General features: G+C 42.5%; 1 protein-coding gene across 4 annotated transcripts in view; it reads left to right on the plus strand.

Annotated features, from left to right (window-relative positions):
* Nucleotides 1–10: 10 nt before the first annotated feature.
* The window catches only part of LOC115155597 (telomere-associated protein RIF1), a 45330-nt gene continuing 19736 nt past the window's right edge, over nt 11–25604 (plus strand). For 3 of the 4 annotated variants that reach the window (XM_029702362.1, XM_029702364.1, XM_029702365.1), the window contains exons 1-11: nt 10811–10985; nt 14950–15085; nt 15247–15325; nt 15430–15526; nt 17127–17352; nt 17618–17807; nt 18020–18112; nt 18294–18432; nt 20143–20294; nt 20621–20732; nt 21055–21231. In XM_029702362.1, coding sequence (XP_029558222.1) covers nt 14973–15085; nt 15247–15325; nt 15430–15526; nt 17127–17352; nt 17618–17807; nt 18020–18112; nt 18294–18432; nt 20143–20294; nt 20621–20732; nt 21055–21231 — 1378 coding nt within the window. In that variant the 5' untranslated portion in view covers nt 10811–10985; nt 14950–14972. Of the gene's footprint in view, nt 88–10810; nt 10986–14949; nt 15086–15246; nt 15326–15429; nt 15527–17126; nt 17353–17617; nt 17808–18019; nt 18113–18293; nt 18433–20142; nt 20295–20620; nt 20733–21054; nt 21232–25604 lie in introns of those variants that run through there. The other variant, XM_029702363.1, reaches the window with a different exon arrangement.

Consider the following 25604-nt stretch of genomic DNA (forward strand, 5'->3'; position numbering starts at 1 on the left):
ATGTCACAACGCAGTGGACCGCTCACGTCCCCCACCCCTACAGCACTGGTTGTGCCGTGTTCAAAACAACTGGGAACCCAGAAAAAAGTAAGATTTCTTTTTTTTTTAAAGTTCTCAGTTGTCTTGAAAAGCACCAATAGATGTCATTTGTGTCACTAAGCAAAACCCCTGTCACTCAGTCAGAGAGTCTGGATGTTTGGAACGAGCAGGTTGAGACAACAGGAAATGAGGTGGATAGGGCAGAACAACCAGAAAGTCAGTGCAGCAGCACAAGAGTTAGCCACAGGTTTGTGGAGGGTTGGTGGTAGCTAACTACACTGAACAAAAATATAAACTCCACATCAAATCAAATTGTATTTGTGACATGCGCCAAATACAACAGGTAACAACCTTACAGTGAAATGCTTACTAACAAGCCCTTAACCAACAATGCAACAAATAACAATAGCGAGGCTATATACAGGGGGTACCGGTACAGAGTCAATGTGCAGGGGCACCGGTTAGTCGAGGTAATATATACATGTAGGTAGAGTTATTAAAGTGACTATGCATAGATAATAACAGAGAACAGCAGCGGCGTAGAAGGGGTGAAGTGGGGGGGCAATGCAAATAGTCTGGGTAGCCATTTGATTAGATGTTCAGGAGTCTTATAGCCTGGGGGTGGAAGCTGTTTAGAAGCCTCTTGGACCTAGACTTGGCACTCCGGTACCACTTGCCGTGCAGTAGCAGAGAGAACAGTCTATGACTAGGGTGGCTGGAGTCTTTGACAATTCTTAGGGCCTTCCTCTAACACCGCCTGGTATAGAGGTCCTGGATGGCAGGAAGCTTGGCCCCGGTGATGTACTGGGCCGTATGCACTACCCTCTCTAGTGCCTTGCGGTCGGAGGCAGAGCAGTTGCCATACCAGGCAGTGATGCAACCTGTCAGGATGCTCTCGATGGTGCAGCTGTAGAACCTTTTGAGGATCTGAGGACCAATGCCAAATCTTTTCAGTCTCCTGAGGGGGAATAGGTTTTGTCATGCCCTCTTCACGACTGTCTTGGTGTGCTTGGACCATGTTAGTTTGTTGGTGATGTGGACACCAAGGAACTTGAAGCTCTCAAACTGCCTCACTACAGCCTTGTCGATGAGAATGGGGCACATGCTCAGTCCTGCTTTTCCTGAAGTCCACAATCATCTCCTTTGTCTTGATCACATTGAGGGAGAGGTTGTTGTCCTTGCACCACACGGTCAGATCTCTGACATCCTCCCTATAGGCTGTCTTGTCGGTGATCAGGTCTACCACTGTTTTGTCATTAGAAAACTTAAAGGTGGAGTTTGAGTCGTGCCTGGCTGTGCAGTCATGCGTGAACAGGGAGTACAGCAGGGGACTAAGCACACACCCCTGAGGGGCCCCCGTGTTGAGGATCAGCGTGGTGGATGTGTTGTGACCTATCCTTACCACCTGGGGGCGGCCCGTCAGGAATCCAGGATCCAGTTGCAGAGGGAGGTGTTTAGTCCCAGGGTCCTTAGCTTAGTGATGAGCTTTGAGGGCACGATGGTGTTAAACTCTGAGCTGTAGTCAATGAATAGCATTCTCACATAAGTGTTCTTTTTGTCCATGTGTGAAAGGACTGTGTGCAGTGCAATAGAGATTGCATCATCTGTGGATCTGTTGGGGCAGTATGCAAATTGAGTGGATCTAGTGTTTCTGGGATAATGGTTTTGATGTGAGCCATGACCAGCCTTTCAAAGCACTTCATGGCTACAGACGTGAGTGCTACGTATTGATAGTCATTTACGCAGGTTACCTTAGTGTTCTTGGGCACAGGGAGACTATGGTGGTCTGCTTGAAACATGTTGGTATTACAGACTCCGACAGGGAGAGGTTGAAAATGTCAGTGAAGACACTTGCCAGCTGGTCAGCGCATGCTCGGAGTACACATCCTGGTAATCCATCTGGCCCTGCGGCCTTGTGAATATTGACCTGTTTAAGGTCTTACTCACATCAGCTGTGGAGAGCGTGATCACACAGTAGTCCTGAACTGCTCTCATGCATGTTTCAATGTTACTTGCCTCGAAACGAGCATAGAAGTAATTTAGCTCGTCTGGTAGGCTCGTGTCACTGGGCAGCTCGTGTCACCGACTCCGGTGTAGTATGATTCAATCTTAGTCCTGTATTGACGCTTTGCCTGTTTGATGGTTCATCGGAGGGCATAGCGGGCAACAATTTCAAAGATTTTACTGAGTTACAGTTCATATAAGGAAATCAGTCAATTGAAATAAATTCATTCGGCCCTAATCTATGTATTTGACATGACTGGGAATACAGATATTGTCACGGTTGTCGTAGGGTTGAGACCAAGACGCAGCGGGAAAATGTACACTCATCTTCTTTTATTAAAGTGAAGAAGGAAAAAACACCAAAAACGTATACAAAACACAAAACGAACTTGACAGTCTTGTCAGGCACACATAGCTAAACAAGAACAATCTCCCACAAAATACTAACACAAACACATACCTATTTATAGGACCCTCAATCAGAGGCAACTAGAAAACACCTGCCTCCAATATAGAGTCCAACCCCCAATTAACTAAACATACAGATACAAAATAACTAGACTAAACATAGAAATACATTAACATAGGACAGTGCCCAAAGCCCAGAATAATAAATCAAACACCCAACTACTAACACAACCAGCCCGAACCACGTAAAACAAATACCCCCCTGCCACGTCCTGACCAAACTACAATAACAAATAACCCCTTTTACTGGTCAGGACATGACAGATATGCATCTGTTGATCACAGATACCTTTTTAAAAAAGTAGGGACATGGATCAGAAAACCAATCAGTATCCGGTGTGACCACCATTTATCTCATGCAGCACAACACATCTCTTTTGCATAGAGTTGATCAGGCTGTTGATTGTAACCTGTGGAATGTTGTCCCACTCCTCCAATGGCTGTGCGAAGTTGCTTGATATTGGCGGGAACTGGAACACTCTGTCTACATATCGATCCAGAGCATCCCAAATATGCTCAATGGGTGACATGTCTGGTGAGTCAGCAGGTCATTTTCAGCTCGCAGGAATTGTGTAAAGATCCTTTCGACGTGCTGAAACATGAGGTGATGCCGGCGGATGAATGGCACGACAATGAGCCTCAGGATCTCGTCCCGGTATCTCTGTGCATTCAAATTGCCATTGATAAAATGCAATTGTGTTTATTGTCTGTAGCTTATACCTGCCCATACCATAACCCCACCACCACCATGAGGCATTCTGTACGCCATACATGCTGTCTGCCATTTGCCCGGTATAGTTGAAACCAGGATTCACCTACGAAGAGTACACTTCTCCAGCATGTCAGTTGCCATCGAAGGTGAGCATTTGTCCACTGAAGTCGAACTGCAGTCAGGTCCAAGACCCTGGTGAGGACAACAAGCACACAGATGAGCTTCCCTGAGATGGTTTCTGACAGTTTGTGCAGAAATTATTCGGTTGTGCAAACCCACAATTTCATCAGCTATCCGGTTGGCTCGTCTCAGACGATCCCACAGGTGAAGAAGTCGGATGTGGAAGTCCTGGGCTGGCGTGGTTATGCGTGGTCTGCGGTTGTTGGACATATTGCCAAATTATCTAAAACGACATTGGAGGCAGCTTATGGTACAGAAATTAACATTCATTTCTCTGGTAACAGCTCTGGTGGACATTCCTGCAGTCAGCATGCCAATTTCATGTTTCCCTCAAAACTTGAGACATCTTTGGCATTGTGTTGTGAGACAAAACTGCACATTTTAGAGTGGAATTTTATTGTCCCCAGCACAAGGTGCACCTGTGTAATGATCATGCTGTTTAATCAGCTTCTTGATATGCCATACCTGTCAGGTGGATGGATTACCTTGGCAATGGAGAAATGCTCACTTACAGGAATGTAAACAAATTTGTGCACAAAATTTGAGAGAAATATGCTTTTTGTGCATATGCAACATTTCTGGGATCTTTTATTTCAGCTCATGAAACATCGGACCAACACTTTACATGTTGCATTTATATTTTTGTTCAATATAGCTAGTGTCCCGGCCTCAGCATAAGGGTTGGCAAATGCTAATAAGCTAGCGTTAGTGCTCAGCATCCTTAAACTATTGGGTATCGTTATTTAACAGTATATTTGGTGAATGGGAAAGCTAAGGATGTTGATATAAGTCATATTATTAGGAAAAGTGTTTATTTCCAGCGAGTGTATTTGATGGGTTTCTGTAGGTAGCGTTTAATGAAAAATAGAGGTCTTATAACCTATTCAATTGTACAGGTAAAAATGGTTGGCTCATGTCTGTTATTTCCATATAGTCTATATAACAATTTATAACAATTTAAAAACTGTCCATTATTAAATTGGTGAAATTATTTCATTGAGCTTTTATTTGTATTACTCTTTTTATTCACTTAGCTTCTTACTTTTTTATATTGTTGCATTGTCAACCTGCAAGGAAGCATTTCATTGCACTGTGCACTCCATTGATATATTGTGTATATATATATATATATATATATATATATATTTTTTTTTTACATTTTACCTTTATTTAACTAGGCAAGTCAGTTAAGAACAAATTCTTATTTTCAATGACGGCCTAGGAAGAGTGGGGTAACTGCCTTGACAAATAAACAAACTTTGTGGTTCTATTGTAGGTGAGCAAAACATTGAAAATGCATAGGCCCTTAAGTTCTGTGTCCTCAAATGTTATGTAGTCTAAAAATCTCACAATAGCTGGTAGAACTGACGAAATGAAATTCATCATAGAGGTCTTATAACCTATTCCATTCTACAGGTAATTTTTTTGGGCTCCTAGGGGCTATGGGGCTTCTTATCTGTCGTGTTTGGAGTTGTGTTGCACTGTTACGCAGACACTTGCATTTTTCTTGACAGTTGAGTTGCCCTGGTCATGTTGGTATACAGTAACTTTAAAGAGCAACTAAAAAAACTAAAACCAACTTCTCATTTAGAAGACAGCTTATGTGGCATTGATATGAGTCAGACACATTTATTCTAGTGTCAAAATTGACTACAAACTCAGTTTTGTGTAACTGCATAATAATGTACAGTAAATGTAGGTTGGGTTTGTTTCAATCCTGCCCAGCACACAAGTAATCATACATTTGGAGTGCAGCTGCATGTGACCCGATCGTAATGCCTGTGGTAAATTTGGGTGAACATTGGATATTCCTATGGGGCTAGTTTTAGGGACCATCGGTAAATTACACAATGCACATGGGACAATATATTAAAATTCCAATAGCTCCAAATGTCACTTACTTAAAACCTCAAACCAACTATAAATTGTAGAAATTCATATACAAATATTAAAAGCATTTCATGAGAAAACTAAAAGGTGTGCAACATAAAAATATTATCTAATTTACATTGTGTAATTTATTAACGTTCCCTAACTAGCCCCAGAGATAGGCAATCCGAAGTCGAAAGTCAAGTTGCACACCAGCCGGCTGAAGATAATTGGCTAAATAATTTGTCTAACTCTTCCCACCTGCGTATACATACGAGACACCCACATAAAACCACACCCCGAAACCAACTCACATTTTAATTCAGTCATGGTCACTAGCATTTCTTAATGAACTAAATCTAAAACGATGCCCAATCAGGAAGTGCAGTCGCCCTTTAAAACTAACTAAAGACGTTGCACGTCTTCCTTGCTACCTTTCATATGAACCGAGGAGGAGGGCAGATGAGAACAGCAGGCCAGCAGAGCAATTAAAACAGCAGCAGTCAGGGGAAAATGGTAGGAAGAGGATGATTTAGGTGAACCCAGACACAGACCCAAAACAATTTAAGTTACCCCAGTATCCCCTTGACCGTTTTGGATTGCAAAACTAGAGACACACCAGACAAGCCACAGAGACAGCAACCAATGAGTAGATGATGGAGAGGCACACCAGACAAGCCACAGAGACAGCAACCGAAGAGTAGATGATGGAGAGACACACCAGACAAGCCACAGAGACAGCAACTGAAGAGTAGATGATGGAGAGGCACACCAGACAAGCCACAGAGACAGCAACCAAAGAGTAGATGATGGAGAGGCACACCAGACAAGCCACAGAGACAGCAACCGAAGAGTAGATGATGGAGAGACACACCAGACAAGCCACAGAGACAGCAACTGAAGAGTAGATGATGGAGAGGCACACCAGACAAGCCACAGAGACAGCAACCAAAGAGTAGATGATGGAGAGGCACACCAGACAAGCCACAGAGACAGCAACTGAAGAGTAGATGATGGAGAGGCACACCAGACAAGCCACAGAGACAGCAACCAAAGAGTAGATGATGGAGAGGCACACCAGACAAGCCACAGAGACAGAAACTGAAGAGTAGATGATGGAGAGACACACCAGACAAGCCACAGAGACAGAAACTGAAGAGTAGATGATGGAGAGACACACCAGACAAGCCACAGAGACAGCAACCGAAGAGTAGATGATGGAGAGACACACCAGACAAGCCACAGAGACAGCAACCGAAGAGTAGATGATGGAGAGACACACCAGACAAGCCACAGAGACAGAAACTGAAGAGTAGATGATGGAGAGACACACCAGACAAGCCACAGAGACAGCAACTGAAGAGTAGATGATGGAGAGAGACCAGAAGAACAGAACAGGCCATAACAGAAGAGGACAAAGGAGACAGTAACAAATAAGAACCTGAGACATCAACAGACACGACACAGATAGCAACAGGCAAGACACAGAGAAAGTGATAGAAGAGGGCAGATGGAGAGAGAAGAGGTGGATTGAGCACACCGTAGACTAGACTGTATCACATCAAGTTGCTGTATAGATTCTAATTAGTTGTATTAATTTGCACAAATTATAAGACATGAAAAACAGACTGTTAAAAAGTAAAACATGGTTTACAAAGAATTTGCAGGTGAGTTGAAAAAGCCTGTGACTATTACTATTAAAACAATTGTTTACTTTTACACTTTTTACAATTAGGACAGGACGAGAGAGGAGGGTAGACAAGCGACAGCAACATAGAGATGGGACTAAGAGATGGGACCTCCCGAGTGGCGCAGTGGTCCAATGCAGTGCTAGCTGTGCCACTAGAGTTTCTAGGTTCGAGTCCAGGCTCTGTTGCAGCCGGCTGCAACCAGGAGACCCATGGGGCAGTGCACAATTGGCCCAGCGTCGTCTGGGTTAGGGGAGGGTTTGGCCGGCAGGGATGTCCTTATCCCATCACGCACTAGTGACTCCTGTGGTGGGCCGGGTGCAGTGCACACTGACACTGTCTCCAAGTGTACAGTGTTTCCTCTGACACATTGGTGCAGCTGGCTTCTGGGTTAAGTGGGCATTGTGTCAAGAAGCAGTGCAGCTTGGTTGGGTTGTGTTTCGGAAGTCGCATGGCTCTTGACCTTTACCTCTCCCGAGTCCGTACGGGAGTTGCAGTGATGAGACAAGACTGTAACTACCAATTGGATACCACGAAATTGGGGAGAAAAAGGGCAAAAAAATATTTGTTTTTATGAATACTAAGAGACAGCAAGAGAAGAGGGCAGACAAGGCAGCTAGAAAGAGAGGGGAAATAATGTCCAGCTTTGTGGTTATATTGTAGGTTATACAAGGGAGACGGGAACAGACATAGAGAAAGTGATGGAGAGAGGCAGAGGTGGGGTAAGCTGCTCTATAGATTCTAATTACTGCACAGTGTGTATTGTGTGTGTGTGTGTGTGTGTGTGTGTTTGTGCGAGAGAGGTGTTTGGGTATTGTGGGATTCTTTAATCAGTTTGGCTCATTGGACAGGTCAGAGTCTATGTTTAAAGAGTAGAGAGTGTTCCAGAGTAGAGAGACCCACAGTAGAAACTGTAATTGAGTATTGGCAGTGTCTGCTGTGGAAGGTGGGAAGGTGCAAGTTACCTGAAAAATATCTAATCTCTCAATGTTCATCTCAAAGTGCACCAAATTCATGCATTTAGCTGTTGAAATTCCTTATTTCTTTTTCTGGGGGAGAATGCCCCCAGACCCCCCTAATGACTTTGGGCCAAGCCCCAATGTCTGCAAATCCTAGAACCCCAGATTTGTATTTATAAATTTTTATGTGAGTGTTGTTGAGTACTTCACTACTGTACTTCACTCTGTCACATGTCCCTTCCTACCCTTATCATGGTTCGGATGATCATCAAGGTGTGAATGGAGTCAAGGTGTGAATGGAGGTGACAGATTCTAATGCAAATATTTTCCCACCAGAGATGTGTTTCCATCAAATTGACTTGTTGCTGATACAAGGCTGTGCGTGATGATGTAGTGCACATGTGATTAAATTCCCATGTATCAAATAAAAAATGCAAGGTAAATGAGTTTTCATCGCATTTTCAAATCTACTGATGGTTTGTTTTCTGACAAAAATGTTTGCGTTATAAATTTTGGCTAGAGCGCACGTAGGCCTATGTATAGCCTAAATTAGATTATTAAGGACAAGAGCGCAAGATTTAATTTTATTTGTCAAAAGGCAGCCAAACATCAATTATCATGTCACCAGAATAAGACCCTCGATATGTATTGGAAAGGAGCATCAAGCCCATCATCTTGCACTTTCACCACCCTGTGAAGTTCATCATCATTTATTTCATCTGTAGCCTAATAAACTTCATGCTTTCCTGTACGAGTTGTAGTGGGAGGACCACACACCATATCTTTGCGTGACTCCAAGTTTACTTTGATATGGTGGTTATTACACAGAATAAAAATATAAATGCAACATGTAAAGTGTTGGTCCCATGTTTCATGAGCTGAAATAAAAGATCCCAGAAATGTTTCATATGCACAAAAAGCTTATTTCTCTCAAATGCACAAACTTGTTTACATCCCTGTTAGTGATCATTTCTCCTTTGCCAAGATAATTCATCCACCTGACAGGTATGGCATATCAAGAAGCTGATTAAACAGCATGATAATTTCACAGGTACAAATTGTGTTGGGGACAATTAATGACCACTCTAAAATGTGCAGTTTTGTCACACAACACAATGCCACAGATGTCTTAAGTTTTGAGGGAGCGTGCAATTGGCATGCTGACTGCAGAAATGTCCACCAGAAAGTTGTGTAACCAAGCCAGCCCAGGACCTCCACATCCGGCTTCTTCATCTGCGGGATCGTCTGCAACCAGCCACCCGGGCAGCTGATGAAACTGTGGGTTTGCACAACAAAAGACTTTCTGCACAAACTGTCAGAAATAGTCTCAGGAAGCTCATCTGCGTGCTCGTCGTACTCACCAGGGTCTTGATCTGACTGCAGTTCAGCATCATAACCAACTTCAGTGAGCAAATGCTCACCTTTGATGGTCACTGGCACTCTGGAGAAGTGTGCTCTTCATGGATGAATCCTGGTTTCAACTGTACCGGGCAGATGGCAGACCTTCTTGTGGGGGAGCAGTTTGCTGATGTCAAGGTTGTGAACAGAGTGCCCCATGGTGGCGGTGGTGTCATTGTATGGGGAGGCATAAGCTAATGACAATGAACACAATTGCATTTTATGAATGGCAATTTGAATGCACAGAGATATGGTGACAAGATCCTAAGGCCCATTGATGTGCCATTCATCCGCCGCCATCACCTCATGTTTCAGCATGATAAATCATGCTGAAACATGCATGATACATGCATGATAAAACATGCATGATACATGCATGATAAATCATGGCCTCACTAAGGTGAGGAAGTGCATCTGGCTGCTAGGATCTTTACACAATTCCTGGAAGCTGAAAATGTCCCAGTTATTCAATGGTCTGCTGACTCACCAGACATGTCACCCATTGAGCATGTGTGGGATGCTCTGGAGCAACATGTAAGACAGCGTGTTACAGTTTCCGCCAATATCCAGCAACTTCGCACAGCCATTGAAGAGGAGTGGGACAACATTTCACGGGCCACAATTAACAGCCTGATCAACTCTATGCGAAGGAGATGTGTCAGGCTGCATGAGGAAGATGGTGGTCACATCAGATACTGACTGGTTTTCTGATCCAAGCCCCTAGTTTTCTTTTTTTGAAAGGTATCTGTGACCAACAGATGTATATCTGTATTCCCAGTCATGTGAAATCCATAGATTAGGGCCTAATTTATTTATTTCAATTGACTGATTACCTTATATGAACTGTAGCTCAGTAAAATATTTTAAATTGTTGCATGTTGAACTTATATTTTTGTTCAGTGCATGTCAATATTTGCACATAAAGGCGTATTCACAATACATTTTACTGGCACAAAAATATCCCATCATGTCAAAGGAACAGATTACCTGTCAGCATTTATACAATTTTACAGAAATGTCCTGTTTTATATGGTATAACTTTGCTGCATAAAAACTGTGGATGGAATTGTGGTTACTGTCAATGAAAAGATGTGGAAAGGCAACACACAATTCCAGTCACCTTATTAGGCTTATATAGCGCAGATGAATATGGAGTTAGTTATCAGTATCTTTGGATATAGGCTATATTATTCTGCAAATGTAGACTAACATAAAAAAAGGGCATGTGCAGGATATGCTTTTTAATTAAAACAAATATTGCCTTCCCTACATTACAATAAGAGAAAGATATCACATTTGAAAGAGGAAACCTTTAGTTGAAAGAATATTTGTATATATTGCTATGTGTATAATATACTGATAATACCCCCGTCCAGATATGTGAAATGTGGACAGTTTGAAATTATGATCAAAGTTTTTCGAGAAACAGAGAATTAATTAATGAGGGGTACAAAAATGCAGAGTGGGCAGTCCTTACGTTGGGTCAAAGTTCATTTGCACAGCGTGCTAGTTTCGCGCCAGCATTTTCGCGGGGAGTGACAACTACACTGTTAATCCGCGAGAAATGAAACACCCCAAATAAGATAATATCGGTTATAGTTGCAGTATATTTGTGGCGTTTATGGTATACTTTTATTTGATCGTTTGTATTCTATCAGGAGTACTAAGGTGAGGAAGTGCATCTGGCTGCGTTTTGTTTGTTTATTTTCGCGCTAGAGGAGGGAGTGACTTGCTATAAGAACAAATACTTGTTGGAAATTGCAATTACCAGTATTAGTTTTGACAGTGCTGTCTTACAAAACGATTTAGTAAGTTGGGAATATGCCTATATTTGGTATTGCTATTAGATGGCTAGGTAAGCTAGTGAGCTAACATTTTGTGGCTAGCTAGCTAACCACTTGTATGCTAGCCAGCTAACTTGATTAACTAGTTACCAAACTACCGGTATTCTTGACCATTGTCAGCTATATCGTTTGATGTTAGTTTGCAAAATTGTTGATAAACATCAAACCAACCCTAGCCAGGAGTTTGCCACGTTGCCTGATGGTATGTTGTAGCTAACTAGCTAAGGTTAACTATTTTTCATTGCCTAGTGTTTGTAAACTTAAGGTAAGTTAGATTTGAGATCTATTTTTAGAATTAAGTTACAGTATTACACTTGTGTAGATGCCCAGTCCTGTATGTTGAACAGCTATTAGCTAATGTCCTGTAGTTAGAAGCGGGTAAGTTGGCTAAGGATTAAATAGTACAGGTAAGTGATGATTTGATTCTGACCACTCTATACGTTACACACTGACGCCTTCAACTCGTGCAGTTAGTGTCAAACCACCTGTACATTTAACAAATATTCATCCAAAACGCATAGATGGCTACAATTATGACTAGCCTAGTTCTCTAACAAGCAAACCTAAAAGAAAACACATGTTGAGGCAGAGATGGAAAGTTGTCACTGTCTTTCTCAGTTTCTGCTGCTGGTGTTGGTGAATACTATTTCAGGGTTTTATGTGGGTGGATGGACTTTTTTTGTTGTTGTCCAATACAAATAAGTGTTCTAATTTTCTCTCTGACTGGTAGGGTGTGAGGAAGGATGATGGGTAGTGAATTGGCTTAGGTTGGTTGTTGGTTAACTCTTGACTGACAGTAACCAGTGTTAAAAACATCCTCTCTCTAGCATGGTGTGAGTAGGGCTGTTATGCCAAGTCAAATTCCATGTGACCTAATTAGGCTTCTCCAAAACTGCACTCTGATGCCACTGCACAGCCTACCAAAATTGCTAATTTCCTGGTAGTCAGCGCTCCATTGTCCCTCTAATTAGTGTTGGAAAAAGTACCCAATTGTCATACTTGAGTAAATGTAACTTAATAGAAAATGACTGTCACCCAGTAAAATACTACTTGAGTAAAAGTCTTAAGTATTTGGTTTTAAATATACGTAAGTATCAAAAGAAAAATAGTTTCATGCTGGATGACCAGGGATGTTCTCTTTGAATGCTAAGCATTCAAAATGTAATGAGTACTTTTGGGTGTCATAGAAAATGTATGGTGTAAAAAGTACATTATTTTCTTTAGGAATGTAGTGGTGTAAAAGTTGTCAAATATAAATAGTGAAGTACAGATACCACCCCCCAAAAGTGCCCTTAATTAAGTAGTGCTTTAAAGTATTTTTACTTAAGTACTTTACACCACTGCCTCTAATCTCTCTGACATCATTGTAAATGCAATTGAAAATCATCCAAACACTTCATGAGAGCCCATGTTGTGCAACACTTCTATAGGCTATGCAATTGTGAGAACAGTTTTAATGCCCTCTATACTATTTATTTCTTAACTTTACTAATATAAAACACATTGCTTTGCTTCACAACTGGAGTAGCCAAACAGTCCGGAATGAAAATGAACCGCAGGAAAAGCGTCCTCCATTTGCTATTTAAGTGCGTATGATGAGTATTTTTCCCCAGCCTGTTCTGACAGGTGCGTGATAATGGCCCAATCTAAATCAAAACTAATTATACACGTATATGTAAAGACGAGATTATGTTGAGAATAGTCTGACAATATTATCACTTGTGAATGATGCCCAGCATGTGCTTTGCAAGAAACGGCACATGCCTTTTTCTTTCTACTTTTTACGAATCATAGTGGCATGCAACATATAGTCTAGACCATAGACCTATATGGTTTGTATCGCAACTAAAGTGTTGAAATAACTAAAACCGTTGCCTATAGGGCTAGGACCCCAGAAACAAGTTTGGAGTGTACAGAGCCTAGTGAAACAGGTTCTTATTTGTATTTATTATGGATCTCCATTAGCTGCCACAAAAGCAGCAGCTACTCTTCCTGGGGTCCAGCAAAATTAAGGCAATTCATACAATTTTAAAACATTCCAATACATTCACAGATTTCACAACACACTGTGTGCCCTCAGGCCCCTACTCCACCACTACCACATATCGACAGTACTAAATCCATGTGTATGTATAGTGCGTATGTTATCGCTTGTGTGTGTGTGTGTGTGTGTGTGTGTATGCGTGTCCGTACCAATGTTTGTTGCTTCACAGTCCCCGCTGTTCCATAAGGTGTTTTTTCTTTTTTTTAATGTCATTTTACTGCTTTCATCAGTTACTTGATGTGGACTAGAGTTCCATGAAGTCATGGCTCTATGTAGTACTGTGCGCCTCCTATAGTCTGTTCTGGACTTGGGGACTGTGAAGAGACCTCTTGTGTGGGGTGTGCATGGGTGTCCAAGCTGTGTGCCAGTAGTTTAGACAGACAGCTTGGTGCATTCAACATGTCAATACCTCTCATAAATCAAAGTAGTGATGAAGTCACTAACTTCTCTAAAACAACGTTGCTTATGGTAGAGAAATTAACATTCGATTCTCTGGCAAAAGCGCTGTGTGACAACTGCATATTTTAGTGGCCTTTTATTGTCCCCAGCATAAAGGTTCCTGTGTAATGATGATGCTGTTTAATCGTCTTCTTGCTTTGCCACACCTGTCAGGTGGATGGATTATCTTGGCAAACAAGATATTCTCACTAACAGGGATTTAAACAATTAGTGAAATTAGAGCCATTTTTGTTTGTATTTGAAAATGTCTGGGATATTTCAGCTCATGAAACATGGGACCAACACTTTGCATGTTGCATTTATATTTGTATTAAGTGTAAAATGCCACGAATCTTGTCTGCTAAATGAACTAGTGTAGCCCACAGCCATATGGCATAGCCAGATCAGGACCTGCTAAATGAACTAGTGTAGCCCACAGCCATATGGCATAGCCAGATCAGGACCTGCTAAATGAACTAGTGTAGCCCACAGTCATATGGCATAGCCAGATCAGGACCTGCTAAATGAACTAGTGTAGCCCACAGCCATATGGCATAGCCAGATCAGGACCTGCTAAATGAACTAGTGTAGCCCACAGCCATATGGCATAGCCAGATCAGGACCTGCTAAATGAACTAGTGTAGCCCACAGCCATATGGCATAGCCAGATCAGGACCTGCTAAATGAACTAGTGTAGCCCACAGCCATATGGCATAGCCAGATCAGGACCTGCTAAATGAACTAGTGTAGCCCACAGCCATATGGCATAGCCAGATCAGGACCTGCTAAATGAACTAGTGTAGCCCACAGCCATATGACATAGCCAGATCAGGACCTGCTAAATGAACTAGTGTAGCCCACAGCCATATGACATAGCCAGATCAGGACCTGCTAAATGAACTAGTGTAGCCCACAGCCATATGACATAGCCAGATCAGGACCTGCTAAATGAACTAGTGTAGCCCACAGCCATATGACATAGCCAGATCAGGACCTGCTAAATGAACTAGTGTAGCCCACAGCCATATGGCATAGCCAGATCAGGACCTAACATAAGGATGACACTTTCTTTGTATTTTTTAGACCTGTCTAAAATAAGGGATTTATTGTGAAGGTGTAGGCTATTTTAAATTGATTGATTTACTTTTAAAAATGTAGATGTTCCAAAGGTCTGCATCAGTGGCTTGTAGACTATGCCTGGAAGCCCGGAAATGCTATGACGTATTTGTTAATTAATGTCAAGTACCGTGAGACCGGCAGTTATTTGCATGACAATCACCGGCTGATAATTTTATGATCACCACAGCCCTAGGTGTGAGAGGAACCAGGATGATGGCGACAGTGCCCCTGACCAGCTCCAGTCTCCTCCCTCTGCTGGAATCTCTGGAGGATATCACAGCCGGACAGCCGGAGCAGACAGACGCCTACCTCACCATTGTCAAGTAGGCGCTTTAGATGGACATAGGCAGGACATGACCTCGTTATCCCTAGATGCTGATCGATATGCATGTTTTTCTGTAATGAGCTGAGGTAGTGGGTAGATCTGCAACACTTATAAAGACGTCTGTTTCCACCCTAAATGCTGGCTCTGCTTTGTCTTCAGTCGTCTCAGTGGGGATGATGGAACACACTTTCTCCCTGCCGTTGTAAAGAACTTTTCACGTTTGGGTAAAACTTTCCAGGTGAGTGCATGCTTTATGTGAAGAACTTTTATGAAGGAAAAATGTAAACATCTCATTGACTAAAGGATTGTCATGAAAGTTATGTTTTTGTGATGTTGTTTTAGACCCATATCTCCAGTCAGAATGCAGAGCTGAGCCAGGCTGCACTACAGGCTCTGGGATTCTGTGTGTTCCATGCCCACGTCGTCTCAGCTATCCCAGGTACTGAACAAGTACAATTCTTCATATGTTTACATGGGACTTGTTTAACTTCTTTGGGCTATGTGGGACGTTAGCGTGCCCCCCGTGGCGCACCCTATCAACAGCAGGTGCATTTCAAGAGCGGCAAATTTGAAACCAAATAAATGTTCAAATTCAAATTTCTCAAACATACAACTAACTTACAGCCTTTGAAAGATAAACATCTTCTTAATCTAACCACGTTTACCGATTTCAAAAAGGTTTTACGGGGAAGCATAAAGTTAGGTTATGTTAGGAGAGTACATTGACAATAGCTGTGTGCAATGCATTGTCGATTCAAAGACATGCGTCACCAAAACCATACAATCAGCTAAAATTATGCACTAACCTTTTACAATCTCCATCAGATGACACTCCTAGGACATTATGTTAGACAATGCATGCATTTTTAGTTCTATCAAGTTCATATTTATATCTAAAAACAGTGTTTTACTATGGCGTTGATGTTCAGGAAATCGTTTCCCTCCAATACCGGCAGTCAAGTCATGACAACAAAATAATTAATTAATATTAGAAAACATTGCTAAAATATTATATTGTCATTCAAAGAATTATAGATTTACATCTCTTGAACGCAATGGACTTGTCAGATTTAAAATTAACCTTACTGGGGAAATCACACTTTGCAATAATCTGAGCACTGCGCCAGAAAAATACGCATTGCGATACAGACTAACCGCCATGTTGGAGGAATCGAAAATCGAAAATACTATATAAATAATCCATTACCTTTGATTCTCTTCATCAGATGTCACTTCCAAAGAGTCCCAGGTCCATAACGAATGTAGTTTTGTTCAAAAAAGCTCATCATTTATGTCGAAAAACCTCCGTGTTGTAGCGCATGATCTAAGCCAGCCGGACTTCACTTCAAGAACGGAAAAAATATATTTCCGTTCGTTCAAACATGTCAAACGTTGTATCGCATAAATCATTAGGGCCTTTTTTAACCAGAACATGAATAAAATTCAAGGCGGACCATTGGGTTTTCTTTTAAAACGTTTCGGAGTGAGAGTACCCACCATCACATCGCGCGCCAGGGGTCTAATGGACCATCACGTTCCATGGCTCTTATTCGATCAGATCTCACTGTAGAACACTCAAAACACTTTGTAAAGGCTGGGGACATCTTGTGGAAGCAATAGGAAGTGCCAGAATATTCCTATCCCCCTTTGTTTTTCAATGGCATAGGCTCAAAGTCAATTCAACACATCAGGTATCCACTTCCTGTCAGAATCTGTCTCAGGGTTTTGCCTGCCAAATGAGTTCTGTTATACTCAGACACCATTCAAACAGTTTTTGAAACTTTAGGGTGTTTTCTATCCATATATAATAAGTATATGCATATTGTAGTTACTGGGTAGGTGTAGGAGGCAGTTAAAAATGGGCACATATTTTTTCAAAAAATTCTCAATACTGCCCCCTATACCCTAACAGGTTAACTGATGGATAAAAATCAGCAATTCAGATTCTCCATTGACAGTACTTTGTTCTGGAAATAAGCCTGGTAAGAATGGAGATCACGTCATTTGAAACAGGGTTTTCTTTGGCTTTCTTTCTCCAGCTAATTCTGCAGAGGAGCTACTGTCAGCTCTTTCCTCTCTGGTGGTGAAGTCTACAGACAAGAACACATGCACCAGAGCATTATGGGTCATCTCCAAGCAGAACTTCCCTCCAGAGGTGGTGGCCAAGATGGTTCCAGAGATTCTGAGGACCCTGGAGTGTGTACGGACTAGAGAAGACATCCAGTCTGTTGTCATGGAGCATGAGTCGTTGAATGTTATCATAAGGTGAACACAAACACCCAGTCATGTACTTTCCTACCCGGGAATCAATAGCTTTGATTGGCTATGACTCATTTAGGAATGCCCAGTTGAATGGTTCAGTATGATAACCCTGCCACTAAGCAGATGGATGTTATTCTAGTCTACCTTGCTTAACATTGTATCTGTTTTGGATAGTGCTCATAGCTCTCTGGTCTGGAAAAGACTGTCTTGACAATATTTCAGTGATCATCAGCGCTTTCTCTGTCTTGACCCTCCTCTGTCTGTGTAGGTTGCTGGACCAGGCCCCAGCCCAGATGGGTGAGCATGCAGTGCAGTGGGCCAAGCTGGTCATCCCTCTGGTGGTCCACTCAGCCTCTAAAGTGCGCCTGCGGGCGGCAGCAGCCCTGGAGATGGGTCTGCCTCTACTAATGGAGAAACAGAAAGAGGTGTCAGCCATCATAGAACCCATCATGTCCTCAGTGAGTGTTTATACTCTCTACCAGAGCCATATGTATTTACATGATTATATCTAAATACATGGCACTGCCCTCTACTGTCTGCCACTCACACGCATGTACAATACAGTGAGTGCATATGTTTTTAGCAAGTCACTTTGAATAAATGGAAGGTTCAGAAACTCTTTTGATGCTAATTTCTTCACAATCTGACAGTTGTTCTTGTTTTGCTCCAGAAACTCATCCCAGAGCTCCAGAAACTGTTCTCTACGAAGAACGAGACCAATGTTCTGAAACTCTGGCCGTTGTTTGTCAGGCTCCTAGGGAAGGTGAGTCTGCATGGTTTGAATCCTCAGGAGATGCTTACATGTAAGGCTCTCAGGGGTGTAATGAATTAATTTCATAAGACATTTTATTGGTTCCTCCACACCTTGTCTCGGTGGGAGTTGGGGGAAAAGACACATTTCAGTGTCTGACCATTGACAGTCAGTCTTTCTCCTGATCCCCCAGCTGCTCCATAGAGGTGGTCCCTTCATCAACTCCCTGCTTGGCCTGGAGGAACTGGGCTTCCGTAGCTCCTCCCCCAACATAAAGAAGATCGCCTTCATCGCCTGGAAGAGCCTCATAGACAACTTTGCCCTCAATCCAGGTGGGAAACACACAATTCAGCAGAGTGCCGTTACTTCTTCAAGTCTTTTTGACCGGTTGCTTCGTTTAGACAGAACTTAACCTCTTACATCTACACGTTCCGCTAGCGGAACGTCTGCTCCAATATCCAATGATGGGCGGGGCGCGAAATTCAAACTCCTCTAAATCCGAAAACTTACACTTTTCAAACATATGACTATGTTACAGCTATTTAAAGACAAGACTCTCCTTTATCTAACCAAACTGTCCGATTTCAAAAAGGCTTTACAGCGAAAGCAAAACATTAGATTATGTCAGCAGAGTACCCAGCCAGGAATAATCACACAGCCATTTTTCAAGCTAGCATATCATGTCACATAAACCCAAACCATATCTAAATGCAGCACTAACCTTTGATGATCTTCATCAGATGACACACCTAGGACATTGTGTTATACAATACATGCATGTCTGTTCAATCAAGTTCATATTTATATCAAAAACCAGCTTTTTACATTAGCATGTGACGTTCAGAACTAGCATTCCCACCGAACACTTCCGGTGATTTTACTAAATTACTCACGATAAACGTTCACAAAAAGCATAACAATTATTTTAAGAATTATAGATACAGAACTCCTCTATGCACTCGATATGTCCGATTTTAAAATAGCTTTTCGGATGAAGCACATTTTGCAATAATGTAAGTACATAGCCCGGCGTTACAGGGCTAGCTATTTAGACACCCTGCAAGTTTAGCCTTCACCAAAATCACATTTCCTATAAGAAAAATGTTCTTACCTTGCTTGTTCTTCATCAGAATACACTGCCAGGACTTCTACTTCAATAACAAATGTAGGTTTGGTCCCAAATAATCCATCGTTATATCCAAACAGCGACGTTTTGTTCGTGCGTTCTAGACACTATCCCAACGCTAAATCTCGGCCACGAGCATGACGCAAAATATGACAAAAAATTTCGAAATATTCCATTACCGTACTTCGAAGCATGTCAACCGCTGTTTAAAACCAATATTTATGCAATTTATCTCGTAGAGAAGCGATAATATTCCGACCGGGAATCTGCCTGTCTGTAAACTGAGGAAAAAACCGAAAGCCGGGGGCGGGGCGTGTCACGCGCCTAAGGCTTAGTCCATCAAGTGACCACTTAGCTTTTGCTCTCGTGTGCTTCAGCCAGGGCTTTGAATTACGTCATTCCTGTTTTTCCCGGGCTGTGAGACTCCATTGTTGACGTGAGAAGTGTCACGTAAGAGCAGAGATCCTTTGTAAACGATAGAGATAATCAAGAAGGGCAAGAAATGTTCAGACAGGGTACTTCCTGAACAGAAGCATCTCAGGTTTTTGCCTGCCATAGGAGTTCTGTTATACTCACAGACACCATTCAAACAGTTTCAGAAACTTTGGAGTGTTTTCTCTCCAAAGCTAATAATTATATGCATATTCCAGTTTCTGGGCAGGACTAATAATCAGATTAAATCGGGTACGTTTTTTATCCAGCCGTGAAATTACTGCCCCCTAGATGTAAGAGGTTAATGGAGGGTTGTACGACAAAGTGTGTTGCAAACTAGATGCTCTTGTTAACATCCACTCCACTCTCTCTTCATGCACTCTTTGCTGTAGCGAACACTTACTCTGAATAGACTATACAGTCTACTCTAATCAGTGTCAAATTCTTTGCAAAGCGATTGACGGACTTGTCTCCCGTGCTGTAGAGATCCTGTGCAGTGCCAAGCGGCTAAAGTTGCTGCTGCAGCCCCTCAGCTCCATCCAGGTGAGGACTGAGGCCCTCCTGCTCACCAAGCTGGAGGTCTGGTGGTACCTGGTGGTCAAACTGGGGCCCAACCTGCCTGCACACTTTGAACAGGTACAAAAAGTGTTTTAATTTGTAATGGTTTGTTATTATGTGTCCGTTTTTTATGTTTTTGTGGCCTATAAAGTGTTTTGTTACGTTTATGCCGGATTATCAAACATGACTTGATGATGCATTCAGACTCCGAGCAGGATTTGTTATTAAGGAATGAGATTATGTTAATAAATTAGGCCTATTATAAAATGTAATTGAGATTCGATATTGTCATAAATTGTAATCTTGTGTGAGAGGTGGATAGAGCGTTATCATTGTTTTGTGATTGGAAATGGCCTGCTCGAGAGCTGTCTTGTTGCTGACCAATAGTCTCGGTGTGTTGTCAGGTTGGTGTTCCTCTCCTCCAGTGCACCCTGGGCACGGACTCTGCCTTCCCAACTACTCCTGCCCGGAGCGCCATTCAGGGCAGTGCTGTGGGGACCAGTACACATAAAACTGGTAGTCTTACTGTGGGGACCACTATACCTACAACTATTCATGTCTTACTATCTTCCTCCATTGTCTTTTCTCTTTGCTAGTACCATGGAACATTGACTGCTTCTAGCTGTTGGTTTTCATAATTGGCATGCATGTGTGATAGAAGTATGTCATTTCATTATATAATTCTCTTATCTAGAACCTAGAAAAGCTCTCTTGAATGGTCATCTTGGATTTACCTGAAAAGTGCCACCAGAGAATTGTGAAAATGTTCTAAATGTCACACTTTTTAATTGCTAACTGAATTTGTTCACCTTTGTTGCTCTGCCCCCCGCCCCACCAGGCGCCCCAGCCTTCTCCAGCCCAACGGTGATGCCCCGTCTGAGCCTGAACTGCAGTGTGGTGGCGGGCCAGGCCTACCCCTCTATACAGCTGCTGGGATTAGAGATGCTGCTGCACTACTTCATGGGGTCAGAGGTCACCATCGCCGCTGCCAAGAACCAACTGACGCTCAGCCTGGGTGAGAGACGCGTGGTGATTTTACATACTTTAGTTGTATGCACTGAACGAAGTCGCTCTGGTTAAGAGCTAAATTATTAATGTAATGATGTCACAGCCTCAGTCGTTAATCAGTACTCAGTGGTGTTTGTAAATGTTTATTATATACAGTTGAAGTTGGAAGTTTGCATACACCTTAGCCAAATACATTTAAACTCAGTTTTTCACAATTCCTGACATTTAATCCTAGTAAAAATTCCTTGTCTTGGGTCAGTTAGGATCACCACTTTATTTTCAGAAGGTGACATGTCAGAATAATAGTAGAGTGATTTATTTCAGCTTTTATTTCTTTCATCACATTCCCAGTGGGTCAGAAGTTTACATACACTCAATTAGTATTTGGTAGCATTGCCTTTAAATTGTTTAACTTGGGTCAAACGTTTCGGATAACCTTCCACAAGCTTCCCACAATAAGTTGGGTGAATTTTGGCCCATTCCTCCTGACAGAGCTGGTGTAACTGACTCAGGTTTGTAGGCCTCCTTGCTCGCACAAGCTTTTTCAGCTCTGCCCACAAATTCTTTGGGATTGAGGTCAAGGCTTTGTGATGGCCACTCCAATACCTTGACTTTGTTGTTCTTAAGCCATTTTGCCACAACTTTGGAAGTATGCTTGGGGTCATTGTCCATTTGGAAGACCCATTTGCAACCGGGCTTTAACTTCCTGACTGATGTCTTGAGATGTTGCTTCAATATATCCACATAATTTTCCTACCTCATGATGCCATCTATTTTGTAAAGTGCACCAGTCCTTCCTGCAGCAAAGCACCCCAACAACATGATGCTGCCACCCCCGAGTTTCACGGTTGGGATGGTGTTCTTCAGTTTGCAAGCCTCCCCCTTTTTCCTCCAAACATAACGATGGTCATTTTGGCCAAACAGTTCAATTTTTGTTTCATCAGACCAGAGGACATTTCTCCAAAAAGTACAGTCTATGTCCCCATGTGCAGTTGTAAACCGTAGTCTGGCTTTTTTATGGCGGTTTTGGAGCAGTGGCTTCTTCCTTGCTGAGCAGCCTTTCAGGTTATGTTGATATAGGACTCGTTTTACTGTGGATATAGATACTTTTGTACCGGTTTCCTCCAGCATCTTCAAGTTCCTTCACAAGAATGTTGTTCTGGGATTAATTTGCACTTTTCGCACCAAAGTACGTTCATCTCTAGGAGACAGAACGCATCTCCTTCCTGAGCAGTATGACGGCTGCGTGGTCCCACGGTGTTTATACTTGCGTACTATTGTTTGTACAGATGAACGTGGTACCTTCAGGCGTTTAGAAATTGCTCCCAAGGATGAACCAGACTTGTGAAGGTCTACAATTTTTCTTAAAGATTTTGGCTAATTTATTTTGGTTTTTCCCATGGTGTCAAGCAAAGAGGCTCTGGGTTTGAAGGTAGGCCTTGAAATACATCCACAGGTACACCTCCAATTGACTCAAATGATGTCAATTAGCCTATCAGAAGCTTCTAAAGCCATGACATAATTTTCTGGAATTTTCCAAGCTGTTTAAAGGCACAGTCAACTTGGTGTATGTAAACTTCTGACCCACTGGAATTGTGATACAGTGAATTATATGTGAAATCTGTCTGTAAACAATTGTTGGACAAGTGACTTGTCATGCACACAGTAGATGTCCTAACTGACTTACCAAAACTATAGTTTGTTAACGAGAAATTTGTGGAGTGGTTGAACAACGAGTTTTAATGACTCCAACCTAAGTCAAATCAAATCAAATCAAATTTATTTATATAGCCCTTCGTACATCAGCTGAAATCTCAAAGTGCTGTACAGAAACCCAGCCTAAAACCCCAAACAGCAAGCAATGCATGTGAAAGAAGCACGGTGGCTGGGAAAAACTCCCTAGGAAAAACTCCTGAGAAAGGCCAAAAACCTAGGAAGAAACCTAGAGAGGAACCAGGCTATGAGGGGTGGCCAGTCCTCTTCTGGCTGTGCCGGGTGGATATTATAACAGAACATGGTCAAGATGTTAAAATGTTCGTAAATGACCAGCATGGTCAAATAATAATAATCATAGTAATTGTCGAGGGTGCAACAAGCACGTCCGGTGAACAGGTCAGGGTTCCGTAGCCGCAGGCAGAACAGTTGAAACTGGAGCAGCAGCATGGCCAGGTGGACTGGGGACAGCAAGGAGTCATCATGCCAGGTAGTCCTAGGGCTCAGGTCCTCCGAGAGAAAGAAAGAAAGAAAGAAAGAGAGAATTAGAGAGAGCATATTTACATTCACACAGGACACCGGATAAGACAAGAGAATACTCCAGATGTAACAGACTGACCCTAGCCCCCCCGACACATAAACTACTGCAGCATAAATACTGGAGGCTGAGACAGGAGGGATCAGAAGACACTGTGGCCCCATCCGATGATACCCCCGGACAGGGCCAAACAGGCAGGATATAACCCCACCCACTTTGCCAAAGCACAGCCCCCACACCACTAGAGGGATATCTACAACCACCAACTTACCGTCCGAAGACAAGGCCGAGTATAGCCCACAAAGATGTCCGCCACGGCACAACCCAAGGGGGGGGCGCCAACCCAGACAGGAAGACCACGTCAGTGGCTCAACCTACTCAAGTGACGCACCCCTCCCATGGACGGCATGGAAGAACACCAGTAAGTCAGTGACTCAGCCCCTGTAAAAGGGTTAGAGGCAGAGAATCCCAGTGGGAAGAGGGGAACCGACAAGGCAGAGACAGCAAGGGCGGTTCGTTGCTCCAGCCTTTCCGTTCACCTTCACACTCCTGGGCCAGACTATACTTAATCATAGGACCTACTGAAGAGATAAGTCTTCAGTAAAGACTTAAAGGTTGAGACTGAGTCTGCGTCTCTCACATGGGTAGGCAGACCATTCCATAAAAATGGAGCTCTATAGGAGAAAGCCCTACCTCCAGCCGTTTGCTTAGAAATACTAGGGACAATTAGGAGGCCTGCGTCTTGTGACCGTAGCGTACGTGTAGGTATGTACGGCAGGACCAAATCGGAAAGATAGGTAGGAGCAAGCCCATGTAATGCTTTGTAGGTTAGCAGTAAAACCTTGAAATCAGCCCTTGCCTTAACAGGAAGCCAGTGTAGGGAAGCTAGCACTGGAGTAATATGATCAAATTTTTTGTTCTAGTCAGGATTCTAGCAGCCGTATTTAGCACTAACTGAAGTTTGTTTAGTGCTTTATCCGGGTAGCCGGAAAGTAGAGCATTGCAGTAGTCGAGCCTAGAAGTAACAAAAGCATGGATTAATTTTTCTGCGTCATTTTTGGACAGAAAGTTTCTGATTTTTGCAATGTTACGTAGATGGAAAAAAGCTGTCCTTGAAGCAGTCTTGATATGTTCTTCAAAAGAGAGATCAGGGTCCAGAGTAACGCCGAGGTCCTTCACAGTTTTATTTGAGACGACTGTACAACCATCCAGATTAATTGTCAGATTCAACAGAAGATCTCTTTGTTTCTTGGGACCTAGGACAAGCATCTCTGTTTTGTCCGAGTTTAAAAGTAGAAAATTTGCAGCCATCCACTTCCTTATGTCTGAAACACAGGCTTCTAGCGAGGGCAATTTTGGGGCTTCACCATGTTTCATTGAAATGTACAGCTGTGTGTCGTCCGCATAGCAGTGAAATTTAACATTATGTTTTCGAATGACATCCCCAAGAGGTAAAATATATAGTGAAAACAATAGTGGTCCTAGAACGGAACCTTGAGGAACACCGAAATTTACAATTGATTTGTCAGAGGACGAACATTCACAGAGACAAACTGATATCTTTCCGACAGATAAGATCTAAACCAGGCCAGAACTTGTCCATGTAGACCAATTTGGGTTTCCAATCTCTCCAAAAGAATGTGGTGATCGATGGTATCAAAAGCGGCACTAAGATCTAGGAGCATGAGGACAGATGCAGAGCCTCGGTCTGACGTCATTAAAAGGTCATTTACCACCTTCACAAGTGCAGTCTCAGTGCTATGATGGGGTCTAAAACCAGACTGAAGCGTTTCGTATACATTGTTTGTCTTCAGGAAGGCAGTGAGTTGCTGCGCAACAACTTTTTCTAAAATTTTTGAGAGGAATGGAAGATTCGATATAGGCCGATTAGTTTTTTATAATTTCTGGGTCAAGATTCGGCTTTTTCAAGAGAGGCTTTATTACTGCCACTTTTAGTGAGCTTGGTACACATCCGGTGGATAGAGAGCCGTTTATTCTGTTCAACATAGGAGGGCCAAGCACAGGAAGCAGCTCTTTCAGTAGTTTAGTTGGAATAGGGTCCAGTATGCAGCTTGAGAGTTTGGAGGCCATGATTATTTTCATCATTGTGTCAAGAGATATAGTACTAA

Source organism: Salmo trutta, chromosome 20 (genome assembly GCF_901001165.1).
Source record: "Salmo trutta chromosome 20, fSalTru1.1, whole genome shotgun sequence".
Lineage (NCBI taxonomy): Eukaryota > Metazoa > Chordata > Actinopteri > Salmoniformes > Salmonidae > Salmo > Salmo trutta.